A 13536-nucleotide genomic window follows, 5' to 3' on the forward strand; every position below is an offset into this window, starting at 1 on the left:
TAACAAGGTCAAACAGGTGCCATTACTACAGGTAACGAGTGGAGGACAGAGGAGCCTCTTAAAGAAGTAGTTACAGGTCTGTGAGAGCCAGACATCTTGCTTGTTTGTAAGTGACCAAATACTTATTTTCCACCATGATTTGCAAATAAATTCTTTAAAAATCAGACAATGTGATTTTCTGGATTTTTTCCCCCATTTTGTCTCTCATAGTTGAGGTATACCTATGATGAAAATTACAGGCCTCTCTCATCTTTTTAAGTGGGAGAACTTGCACAATTGGTGGCTGACTAAATATTTTTTTGCCCCACTGTACATGATCCCTTGCCAACAGATAACCTCCCCCAACTGCTTAATGTAGATGTTAAAAAGAAGTAGAGAAGAGAGCCCTGAGGCACTCCCCAGAGCAGAGGTCTCTAGGCAGATCTCTTCCACCCCCTACCAACTGGAACTATCCCTTCAGAAAGAAAGAGAACCATTGCAAGACAGTGCCCCTCACTCCAGTCCCTTGGAGATGGTCCAGAAGGATACCATGGTCAATGGTATTGAAAGCTGCTAAGAGAACAAGGAGGACCAGGAGTGTTGCAGTCCTCTCTACAGATTATCCAAGACCACAAAGCAGTTTCCATGCTGTGAAGGCCCCTATGATATTGTGAAGCTTCTCATTGTGGAATTGTGATGGACATCAGAGGGCATTCTTTGAACAATAATAGAAGAATATAATTCAAATATCTGCATTGTTACAGTTTTTTGTGACAATTATTTAGTAATAATTATATTTTTTGAACTTGAGTTTAATGAAAACCATACAATATTGATTTACAAAATTCAAAATGCTACATTATAACAGTCCATATACTAGGTGAGTATCCCTGGGGAAAAGTAATGATGGGACACCATAATTGACAAGATTCTTGTTACCACCCACCGCATCCAAAGATGGATCCACCAGGAAATAGAAATGAATAATTACCTTTCATTTTTTAAAGAAAGAAATGTGATGCACTTAGTGATTGAACAGATGAAATTTTACCTGATGGCTATAAAAAAAAAGATTTTTATATAAGCTAGTGTCTGTATTTCCAATTTTTTTTTAATTTTATTTTTTTGCAGAAATGTTCTCATTGCCAGGAACCAGGAGCCACCTTAGGCTGCTACAACAAAGGCTGCTCCTTTCGGTATCATTATCCATGTGCCATTGATGCAGGTAAGAGAAATGAAATTATTGATACCAGAATATTTTCAAGAGAGAGAGAGAGACTAAAAGTTGTTTTCTGCTAAAGTGACACAGAATGACTTACAAGGACAAGAATTAAGAACATGGTGCTGTTATATAAGAAATTACAAACATCTACGAAAAAGAGTTTATTTTAAGGTATCACTTAAAATGCAGCAGCGAAAACGGCAGTATTTTATATATGAACAGGGCTTCTTTCAGATACGTTTAAAGGCAGGCCTTTGAGAGTCTTATGTGCCTTCTCCTTTCCTTATATGAGAAAGCAAGCTGAATTATATTTTTGCATTAGTATTCGTATCTTAATCATAAGGCATTTGACCTACCAGAGATGAAACTGTATCCCCAAACTATATATTGCATCTTTGGATTCTTACCAACTGGTAAATATGATTGGAACATCTGAAAGTAGTTGATGAAATTTGTTGCAAATTGCTATCTGCAGTAACAATATATTTATTAGATTTATATACTGCTTTTCCTATATCTTTCCCTCCAATTTTATTCCCATAACAACAACCTTCTGAGGTAGATTGGACTGAGAGATAGAAGCTGGCCCAAGATCACTGTTTCCATGGCTGAAGTTGACTTAAACCTGGAACTCACCAGTCCTAATTTTTCCATATCATAACCAGCACACTGATGCCTGGAATTAATGATACCCAAATTATTTCATTTACAGAGAAGATTCAGTGGGATATTTGTGTTTGGAATATTGATAGTTACAGTGAGGAAAAATTAAAGCATGTCATTATTTTAGAAATTTTGTTTGGAAAGCTGGTGTAGAAGGAATGGTGTTTAGCAGTAATTGTTTTTTCTGCTATTGTCCTAAACTGTCAGGCCTAGCCCAAGGAACTCCAGGAGACCATGCAGATTCAGTTCAGCAATGTTTATTAGCTACAACCTCTAGCAAGAATGTTCCCAGACTGAAACTCAGTTCCCATAGTCAGCCAGTCAAAACAGAGTGAATTCCTCAGGGAGGTGCCAGTCTCATCCTCTTATCTCTTCCTCGCCCCTCAGGAGACGAAAGAGCATGTTTCCCTCCCTGAGTCCGGTCTTCATAATTCCATTCCATCACATAAACTGACATTTTCAATTCAAATATCTTTGCTTTGTAAAAAATTGGGAACTGCTATCTTTGGAAATAAATATTTTTAAACATTTCATATTAGCAGTGTAGATTTTTTTAACCTTGATTCATCATTAATTTAAACTTTTTCTACTAATAGACTACTATTTATTCATTACTCATTTATTAAAAGGTGAGTTAGCCTTTAATCCAAGCAACTAATTGCTGCTAATTGGAAAGCCATGATAGTTTTAGAAAAAGGATAGTTGCTGAATAATTACTGAAAAAAGAGTTGTTTAGATTGTTAAAGGGAAAATATTCCAACAGATCAGGCTTCTTCAAGATGATGTTTGGACTAGAAAGACTGTTGGGCTGATCAGATTTGTTTTATAACAGTTCATGCTTGAAGGTACTTTAAAAATCAGTTTTTAAACAAGTAATAATATTCTAGAGAAAAAAAATTTAATTTGTGTTTTTGAAGATTCCAGTTTAGTGAAAGCTATCTTTATGTGTACGGTATCATACTGTAAACTGTAGAATCATTTAGTATCTCTTGTGTTTTGAAATTAGCTACCAACTGAAAGGAACTTTATCTTAATAAACTGCATTTTTTTCTTTTGCAAGCTTTCTTTATACAGCTCAAAGCAAATATATAACGTATAATATTTTATAATATTGAAGCAAAGCTGAGCCAGGATCAGAGAGGTTACAATTTTTTTTCTTTGCCAGGTTCATGCTGACTGTATAACTTTTCCAAAAGATTTCAACAGCAGTAAGGTATAATTAAATCACATAATTATATGTGATATATCACATGCTTTTTTATCACCATGAAAATTGCCTGGCGGTTGTAAGGATTTGTGAGGACTGCATCCATTAATGGTTTCCAGAAGGCTATTAGCATTAGATTCACCTCAGCCCAGAGAACAGTTGGAAAAAAATTTATACACAAATCTCTAAAGCTTGAATTGTACGTGTGTTTTGAGAAAAGGATGCCTAGGATGTTTTTTTATTGCTGCGTGGTTGAGCTTGGAATCTGGCTATTTAAAAACCCTCTGTCACAGCACTGAGAAAAAAAATCTGTTTGCAAAGCTCTGTTTGGCCTAACAAAGTATATTTAAAGGGGAGAGGTGTTCTTTGAAATACTGGCTGAGTTCACATGTAATGCTTAGCCAATATTTTTTAAGTTTGAATAAGCTATAGTGACTTGGTTTGCACATTAAAGCAAAGTTATAATGGATTGATTCATGTACTATGCCAAGCCAAAAGTAAAATCACATGTGGTTTAGAATTGTGTATGAACCATTCTATTCAGTTAGCACATTCCCAAGAGTTTCTGTTAGCTTTAATATATGCTTATCATGGTTTTAGAGATGCACATTTCCCCTTTAGATGTTACTTTTTACTATAATGTGATCATGTGTATTATATAGGTGAAGAAGCACATTCAGTACTATTGTCAAGTATTCGTTTAAGATTTCTTCATGCAGGTTGTGAAATTGTTTGGTTCCATTTGATCTTAGAAATACTCTTGATATTCTGTTGTTATCTTCTCTTCTAGATTGTTTACTAAATGAAGATAATTTCTCAGTGAGGTGCCCCAAGCACAAGGTAACTAAATTATAATTAACTTGGCATTGCCCTTTGTTGGATTCAGAATTATTTTAAAACAGTTTTGCCTCATAATGCTTGCTAAAAAGATATACTTCCATAATGTTACTTATGTTTCCTTCTGCATGTACGGTATTCATTGAACAATAAGAGAAGTTGAAAATGTACCTTTTTTAATGGAATTACCTTACTTTATTTTCTTTTTGTCCTTTGAACAAAACTTTGAGCTTGTATAATAATGTTTTGTAGTATAATATATATACTTGGGACTTCTTTTCCTTATCTTAGAAAATAGATTTGTTGATGACCAGCTTTCTGTCACTGTGAATGAAGTCTATAATACTCTGAGAGAAGAAACTTAATTGGCCAAGTTGAGAGCTTATATGCATAATTTCAAAACCATTTGGTTTATATTATATAAAATTGATCCTTATCAAATCAAACTACTTTTTTTGCACAGAATTGATAATTTTCCAATAAGGATTAAATTTTTGAAGCAACATTTAGAATATTTCAGGGTAAATTAGAAGATACTATAACATACTATGAAGTAGAGGTTTCCTTGCAATTTTTGGTAAGAAATTATCATTTAGTTTGATCCGTTTTGATGTTGGTGTTGAAAAAAAAAGATCCTTTCCATTTGCAAGTATATACAGTTTCACTGAGTAGTTCCAAAAATTATACTCTGTGCTCTAAAAATCAAATCTTTAGCATAAAGAAAAATTACTGAAGTCCATATATAAATTATTTGTGGTAAGGAGAATGCATTTTCTTATTTTGTACTATTTTGTTGTATTATACAGTATATTCAAAGTCTCATCTCCTAATAGCTTGTAAACTTAGTGTCATTTTTTTTTTACACTAAAGATCTGATCAGATTTTGAGATTTGCATTCACTTTCAGTTAGTCTTCACTACAATTTGTTTGAAAAAATAAGATATTGTCTCTAGGTTACTGGGGGGTTTTGCCCAATATCAATACAGTGGTACCTCGGGTCACGAACTTAATTTGTTCCGCGGCTCTGGTCACGACCCGAATTGGTCGCGACCCGAATCAAATTTTCCCATAAGGTTCAATGTAAATATGGTTAATCCATTCTGACCCCTACGAATTTGGTCGCCAACTGATTTTGGTCACGACCTGAATCAAATTTTCCCATAAGGTTCAATGTAAATATGGTTAATCCATTCTGACCCCTACGAATTTGGTCGCCAACCGATTTTGGTCGCAACCCGAATCAAATTTTCCCATAAGGTTCAATGTAAATACGGTTAATCCGTTTTGAACCATATGTATTTTTTTTAAAACCACAAAAATATGACACAAAGTACAGTACAGTACAGTATGAAGAGAGAGAACACTAACCTTGCTTGAGGCGTGGAGGACAGGAAGGCGGGTGGGGAGGCGGTTATTGTTTGGAGGGAGAGTCCCCCTCCCTACAGGAAGCCATGACCACGTGTCACAGCAGGGAAAATGGCCGCGGATCCTGTTCATCACCCAATGCGGAGTTCGTGAACGGAAGCAAAATTTTGCGAACGGTGCTGTTCATGACCCGAATTGGTCGTGAACAGAAGCGTTTGTGACCCGAGGTACCACTGTATTTGCTTTTTCTGGTTTTGCTCATGGAGCCCATTTTGTTCCGGTAGAGCGCTAAGGTGTTTGTGCTCTTTACAAGAGTGTCCTAATGCAGAAAAGGCTTGCTGTTTTAGAATTAAATGAGATACAATTAAAAACTAACTGAGAGGGAGAAGATTATTGTTTAAAGGTGTGTTGTTAACATTTATGTCATAAATGAATTTGTCCACAAAATGAAACTAGTTCAGATTTTATATGCCTGAATTAAATAGCAAAATTAAATATTTTGTTTTTGAGGCAAGCAAAAAGTCCTTTCAGAATATTCAGGAGGAAATCATGAAAAATGGAGCTTCAGTGTTTGGTTTGTGACAGTGCATTAAACTTCAGTGTTGAAGATTTGTGACTATGCAGTCAATTCAACATAATTGCTAAAATGTGTATTTTTATTTCAATTTTATTCTTAATTTTAATCCTTAATGTAATAATTTATTCTAATTTCATGGTTTTATAGTATGAAAATCCAGCATTCAGCAAAGTAAAAATACTAGCTAAATAAAAATAAATATTTCTTGATTCGCAAAAATACCTGCTGTCACGTAGAAATCTTGCCTGAAAAATCTGTATTTGTTTCTAAAACTGATAGTGGTACTGATGCTGCTTCATCTCTTTCACTCTCTGTATATTCTTTTTCTTTTTCTCTTTCATCTTATCCTTGGTATATTGGACAACAGCCCCTCCTCCCTTGCTCTCTTCCCCCCTTGCAGAACAAGATGGTGAAAGGCAGCTTCAGCACAGAGCAGTCGGAGCGGGGGTGAGGGGGGAAGTGTGTTCGTGGGAATGAAAATAAAGGCAAGCACAGGTGAGTGGAGGGAAAGACACTGAGTTTCCCCTCCTACTTTCTCTCCAGTTTAAGGGAGAAATAGACACTTATTTTAACTGTACACAGAGTTTCTTTCTTTAGCCTGCTGGTCTTTTCCAATTATTTCAGTACTAATAGTCATGCTTATTAGTTAAGGAAAAAAGTGAAGTGAAGGACTTTGCTGCAGTATCCTGAACTATTGCCTTGTTTATTTTGTCTAGTAACACAATTGTTCATCGTACAACTGTTTGAAGAATAAACTGTAGATTTGAGAAAACTTATCAGATCAGCTCCTTTTTTAATTGACAAAAAACAAAGCAGTATCAGCAAGGTAGCTCATGCAGTGCAACAGTATTTGAATTATAGAAAGGTAATTCAGGTAACTGTTGATAACCTGAAAAGACTGTGGGGGAAAAGGCATGCAATCATCCTCCACAATGATATTTGATTTAGCTTAGTAAAACCCAGAAGCCGCAGTTTTTTATGGATAGAGTGAAGGATGTATGGATGCATTCACAGTCTACCTTTATAGCTTTCATGACATAGTTTAGTACTGACTTCTTACTCTTTTGTGTCCATACAATAGTAAAAATGTAGCTGTTTCCCAGTTGGTACCATACCATCACAGGAGATAATTTAAAATCTTCTTGGCAGGCCCCTTCTTTCAGGAGTTCTTCAGTAACCAATCATTATAGTAGACTGCCACCTGCCAGGCTAAGCCTACTGACACATCATAGTCTATCCAGCTGGGAAGTTCTTCGACCTTTTACCCATGACTTCTTCCCTTAGCCAACTGTAGGAAAACTAAAAAGGAAGGTGTTTTGTCTCTTCCTGCCCAAAGTCCAGAAATACAAAACTTAACAAAGTATGCATCAGTCCTGAAACACAAGGGTAACTATGTGACCTTGCCGTGTTGCATGTGAAGGTTTTAATTAAATATTTCCTTCTAAAATGGATAAAGCCAAATCTCTAATTATAAAAAGGAGTTAATTATGAAAATAAGGAAAACAAGGGAAGGCAGTAGTCTCTCACACACACACTAACACACACTTCCAAATAAAATCAAAATAATCAGCTTAGGTTAAGTACAGGTAGTCCCCAGGTTAAGAATGCCCAGTTTACGGACAACCCATAGTTTAGAACAGAGCCTATTGTAGCAAAATCCGAGTTAAATATCCACTGATTTGAGTTAAATACACAATGGTTCATGTTAATTACACAATACTACTTATATAGTATTATATAAGAATACTGTTCTGGCTTACATACAAATTCAACTTAAGGACAGACCTTGGGAATGGAACTCGTTCTTAAACTGGGGTCTACCTGTATTTATTTATTACTCCTTGTACTCAGCACATGTTCATTGCATTGCAAAAAGGATTGTTGGGAAGAGATCATCTGAATCTTCTACTTACATGTTTGTAGGCAAGCTCGCCTACTCCTCTTTCTGAGCACTTTACAAAATGTGGGGATTTGAAGAGACTGTTGCTTTGTCCAGTTAACGATAGCACTCTTAGATGTATTAGTCTGATTATCAAATTAGAATTATCTAAAAACTAAATTTACCCTCCTGAGAATCTTGGAATTACAAAGGTGCAGCCTAATTTTCACCAGTTCTGCCTTTGTATGAATGAGACTATATGGGAGAGACAGTTTTGGGAAACGAAAACTGAATTCCATCTGTTCAAGCCTCTCAGCATGGGAATAATTAATCAGATGCTTTGGGGGGAACTGTTGTTTTATACCAGAATTAGGGTTTTTTCCACGTACAGCTAAATTGGAAAGCTAGTACAAGAAATGGGTTTTGATTCATGATGCATACTTTAGGTGGTTATCTTTATTTTGGAGTGCTTCCTAGTGCAAATTGGTATTTTTCATTCTTTTGAATTTGTGGTAATTGAAATCTCTGAAATGTTGTTAAAACCTTACATTGTAGACATTTATTGCTTTTTGGCAGCAGCAGAGAGGTAATTTTTGCAACTTGTTTAGATATAATGGTCCAAGTCCAATAATGATATTTGTACACATATTTATTGTTTCTCCCCTCCTCCAATCCTGGATTAAATTCCTGGTTTCCAAAAAGCTCTTACGGGTTTTTTTTTTCTTCTTCAGTTCAAACAATACAGGAAACTGCTAAACTGCTAAAAAAATGCTGTGTGCACAACTGAAAAAAAATTAATAGGTGGGGATATTATGTTTCCAGTTCTTTGTGTTTGAATATTTTCTGGTTGTGATTCTATGTTCATATCTTGTGTCTTAAAGCATCCCCAAAGTAAATTGATTCCAGTTTAGCACGCAGAAGAATTAATTCTAAAATACAGCAGTTTCCTAGACATGCAATACTATTAGCTAATAAATGTATTAAAAAAGTAGTGAACATTTTATTCTAACCTGATACCCTCCAGGTTATCCAGATAAGTTTCTGATTTTCAACTCCCATTCAGCTCTCTCAGCAGAATATTGAGAGCCAATACTTTGTGAGGATGCTATGTGGGGAAGATTGCTTTAGCTGATGTTTAAGGTTAAATTGGAGAACATCATACTTCTAGGTTAGTTTGCAAGAAAACTTGGAACAACTTCCCTAAGCCTGGTGTCTTTAAGATGTGCAGTGTGGCTGATTAGGGAACTATAGACATTGCAATCAAAATATCTGGAAGATACCAGTTTACACAGGATCGAATTAAACAGGCATTAACTAATTGTGTGATTTATTCCTAAAGTCCAGCTCCTCTAAAGGGGGGCACTTTGGTTGTTATATAGTTTTTCTGAGCTTTGATATGAAAACTGTTTATTTTATGTATAATATTATTGTGGTGAATTATAGACAATAATATAGTCTAGTTCACATGCATAATACTTAGCTGTAATGTGATATATTTGTTCTGGACTTCATATGATTGTGAACCCATGTATTGTGGCTTAGTCTTATATGCAGAAGGTACTGTATCTTGTTCATGGGATCTTTTTTAGGGAGGAAGGCATGTCAGTTTTGATGGGCCCAATAGATGGAGGGCATTTAGTATTTATACAGATCAATTGGAACAGTACAATTCAAGGCTGTAGAACTGGACAGGTAAAATATATGAAATCAATAATAAATGATAACACAAAAAGTTAAAATGAAATAAACCCTAAACAGCAAACAGACTTGAGAGACTGGAATTTGAACATATAAAGTGAAGGCTAGAAATACTACAGGTAGTCCTCGCTTAATGACCCTAATTGGGACTGGAATTTTCATTGCTAAGTGAAGTGGTAATTAGGCAAAACATCACATCACCCCACCACTTAGTGACAGTAGTTCCAACAGTCCCAGTTGTGGTTGTTAGGCCAGGACCATGCCATCATTAAGCCAGGACCTCACACTTTTCCTGCCCTGCCACGCTCACCCTCCACTTCAGCTCCTTCCACCTGCCTATCTCCCCCCACCCCCACATCTCTGCCCTTTTGGCTGCCCTGCACTCTGCCAGCTACCCCTGCCACCCCTCACGTTGGAAGCTGCTGGCTCTTCGCAAGGCTTTGCAGGAGGAAGGCTAGGGCAAGACCAAGCAGAGGGCCTGGGCATAGGTTCTGTTGGCCCTGGGCTCACCTCCACCATTCGTTGAAGCCTCATAGACTGATTCTCCAGGAGCACTTCCAACGTGATCTGCAAAGTGTGTGCCAGAAGTGCCTTTGGAGAACCAGTCTGTGGGCTTCAACGTGTTGAAAGCTGCTGGCCCTTTATGACACTTTGCAGGAGGAAGGCTGGGCCAAGAACGAGCAGAAGGCCTGTGGGTAGATTCTGTCAGCACTGGGCTTACCTCTACCCCTCGCTGAAGCCTGCAGGCCAGGTCTCCAGGAGCACTTCCAACGCGAGCTGCAAAGCGCGCACTGCATCTCCAGGAAGCCCTTGTCCCTCCACGTCCTCCAGTTCTGCCACCATCCTGAACAGCACCTCCCGCACAGTCTCCACCTATGCCTGGGAGCCACTGTCACCTCTCCTACCTCGCTTGGCAACAGAGCGCCACACCTTACCATCCTGCCTCCTTCCCAGCTGGTCCTGGCAAGCTCCCTTCAGCAGACGAGGCTCTGCTGCCCTGCCGCACTTGCTGCATGCATCACAGGGCTGCACCCTCACCCAGCACCTGGATCCCAGGCCAGCAGCAGGAAGAAGAAGACGGCAAAGGTCAGCTGGGGCAGCAGCGGCGGGGGGGCAGCAAAGGTATGCAGCAGAGTGCAGGGAGGCCAAAAGGGGAGAGATGGAGGTGGAGATAGGCAAGTGGGGGGAATTGAAACACCCCTGCGATCGTAAGTGTGGGTGGTCTGCCAAGCGCCCAAATTTTGATTACCTGACAGCCAGAACTTGGAGGACCAGTCATAACTACCATTTGTTCACCACCATAACTTCAAACAGTCGCTAAATTGAATGGTTATTAAGCGAGGACTACCTGTGCTGATTTGTATTTAGTTGAGTGAGTATGTATGTATTTAGCTGTGTATGTGCCATATAAAAGCACTACTTAAGGACTGGTAGGGATGGAGTCCTGATGCAATAGAATATTTTCAGGAATGAAAATGAGGTATGAATGGGGCTACTGCTCTGAATTGAGTTCAAGAATGGGGAAAGAGAAAAGTAAAAAATGTTGTATATGTCACTTCTCTTGTACTTTAATAGTCTTGGTTACTGTACTTATGTTTTTATATTCTGGATTATTTCCAGAGAAAAATAGAGAAATCCATAACTAACTATGAATGCAGTCACTTTCTTCTATTATTTTTTTGAAATTGTTACAACTCTGCTTGGCTTCAACTCTCAGCCTTTTCATATTGGAGAAATATATTTGCTCTGGGAGTGAGTTTCTGATAGGTAAAAGGTCTGGAAATTACTGAGAGAGTCGAGAATGGGTATTGAATGAATAAGCATAAAAGTATGATGAGTTGATTTGGTCAGAGAGAAAGAATGATTATTGAACTGCAAAACAAATATATGCAGGAAGAGTAAAAGGACTGAAAGGAAGGAGAAGACCAAGAGAATTGTGATTGGATTGATTTGATGAAGTCCTCAAAAGAAGAGAGGTGAGAAGAACACAAAGCACTATATGAATTAATATATTGATTTGGTGAAAGTCAGGATGACTTGAAGGAATAGAGTTATAAAGAAGTATAGTGAATCAAGTTGATATAAATCAGTTTTATCTATGTTTTCTTTGTTTTTCTCATACCTTTAATTTCTTTTGCTCACTACTTCTCACTTTTTTCCTGCACTTTGATAACATCTAACATTTGCATTCTCAGCCAACTGCACTGGATTATTTACATACAAATGTACACACACATTCCTATCCCCAGCCAACATACCTCTGACCTCAGCAACAGCTCTCTAATTATATTTATCCATAAATATATTTAACTATTATATACACTAAGGGGTATCACAAATCCTTGACTCAGCGTTGAACCATTTACTAAACATTCCATTTATTCTCATACATGCTTTACTTCCATCATGTTCCTCTTACTATATTCAGTAATCAACCTTCACAATATTTGCACAAACATTTCATAATTCAAACTAATCACTAACTTACTCTTTAATTAACATCCTTACAGTAAATGTTCTTTCTCATATGTGTATATTTCTCAATTACCTGCTAAAAGACAAAAATCTGATATGCACAAACTTGAAGTCACACTGAACTTCCTGGATTTTGCTCATTGTTGCTTCTCTTACTTTCAATCACAGCTCTGCCAAGCTCTTCCCAGCCACATTTAGCAAATGAATTCTTGTGTAGTTTTTGTCCTCTTACTTTTTTCTGTATATAAGAGAAAAATAAGAGCATATTACTGCCAGAGAATACTTTTATTCCTTTTTGCCCACCTCTAATTTTTTATTTCCATCAGAACCACTGCTTCTTTTAATGTTAATCTTTCCTTTGACTACATTTTTACAGCTGTCTTTTGCTCTCTGTTCTTTATACAGTATCACTTTGTCTTCATTTTTGCAGTCATTCTGTTCATTTTCTCATCTACATAATTCCACAACATATTTTCTATGTTTCCCTTTAGAGTAATTTTACAGACTTCTGTGACTCTGTCATATAGTTAGTCACCTCTTTTACCCCAACCTACTTCACAGGGTTGTTGTGAGGAAAAGTTGGAGGAGGGAGTTCCACGCATGCCACCTTATGCTCCTGGAGGAAAGATGGGATACCAGTCAAATAATCATTCTTGCTCTGTTCCAAACAGTTTCCACACTGCCTTGCCTTGTACCTGTTTTCCATTCATTCTGTTGGGAGATTAATTCTAACAATTTTTCAAGCAGGTCTTGTACTTTCTACACTCTATTTTCATTGTAGTTTCTTTCACTTTTTTTTCCCCAAGTTCTACTTCACAAGTTACATTCCTGACAATATGAAATAAAGCTCTGTGCCATATCCAGAACTTCTTACCATCCTTGTATCCTTCACTAATTCTTTCAGTCTTTCATCATAAATCAATCATATTCAGGTAAACATTCATTTGCCATATGCATAAATATGGTTGTGCTTATATCGTGTGTTTTCTGTAGTCTCTTCTTGATTCCACTCATCCATTCATGTCACCTAATAGAATAATATTTTCCCCTGATCACTTCATTCAGAATGTTGAACAGGTTTTTTTCACCAAAAACTCATCCCTGGTTCTTTGATTATCACCATTTACTAGAGCATAATTTGTAATTAAAGAAGCCTGTGCATTCCTACTTCCACAGTAATTTAGATGATACTAATTCAGACTTCCTAACATATGTTTTCTGAGTGAAACCTCTACCTTCACTTGAGGTTTATATTAATCAATTCCATTCCATAGGAACAAGTCACCTTCATTTAGATTTATTATACCCTTCTCCTTTCTCTTAGTTTGCAACACAGTTTATCTGTTTTTCCTTCATTAATTCATACTCTTTGCCATATCCAACTCTCACAATCATCACAAAAAGGGCCTATGAATATTGGCTTCTACTGTCCAACAAGGTTTTCACATAACAATTTTTTTGTAAGATAAAGACAGGGGAAACTAGGTTACCAGTCTTTGTTGTAGCCATGCCACATGCAGAGTTCCACAGTAATGGTAAGGATGTTACCTATCAGTTTTGGCATACTTTGGACAGTATGCAGTAAGCTGAGCCAAAGCCCAGGTTTTCCCCAAATATGCTCATGTTACTCTATG

At 37.1% G+C, this 13536-nt stretch overlaps 1 protein-coding gene across 11 annotated transcripts in view; it reads left to right on the plus strand.

Moving 5' to 3' along the window:
* Positions 1 to 13536, plus strand: part of TCF20 (transcription factor 20) — a 236759-nt gene that overhangs the window by 208723 nt on the left and 14500 nt on the right. For 10 of the 11 annotated variants that reach the window (XR_015796164.1, XR_015796165.1, XR_015796166.1 and 7 more), the window contains 3 exons: positions 1111 to 1204; positions 3862 to 3911; positions 6218 to 6345. Coding sequence is in view for 8 of the 11 variants with exons in the window: in XM_088140976.1 (XP_087997102.1) it covers positions 1111 to 1204; positions 3862 to 3911; positions 6218 to 6301 (228 nt within the window). In the remaining 3 variants the exon portion in view is untranslated. The remainder of the gene's footprint in view (positions 1 to 1110; positions 1205 to 3861; positions 3912 to 6217; positions 6346 to 13536) is intronic. The other variant, XM_007428442.4, reaches the window with a different exon arrangement.

This window comes from Python bivittatus, unplaced genomic scaffold (genome assembly GCF_059951505.1).
Source record: "Python bivittatus isolate LINGU-HERP-01145 unplaced genomic scaffold, Pbiv_v1 ctg000330_np1212, whole genome shotgun sequence".
NCBI classification, from domain to species: Eukaryota; Metazoa; Chordata; class Lepidosauria; order Squamata; family Pythonidae; genus Python; species Python bivittatus.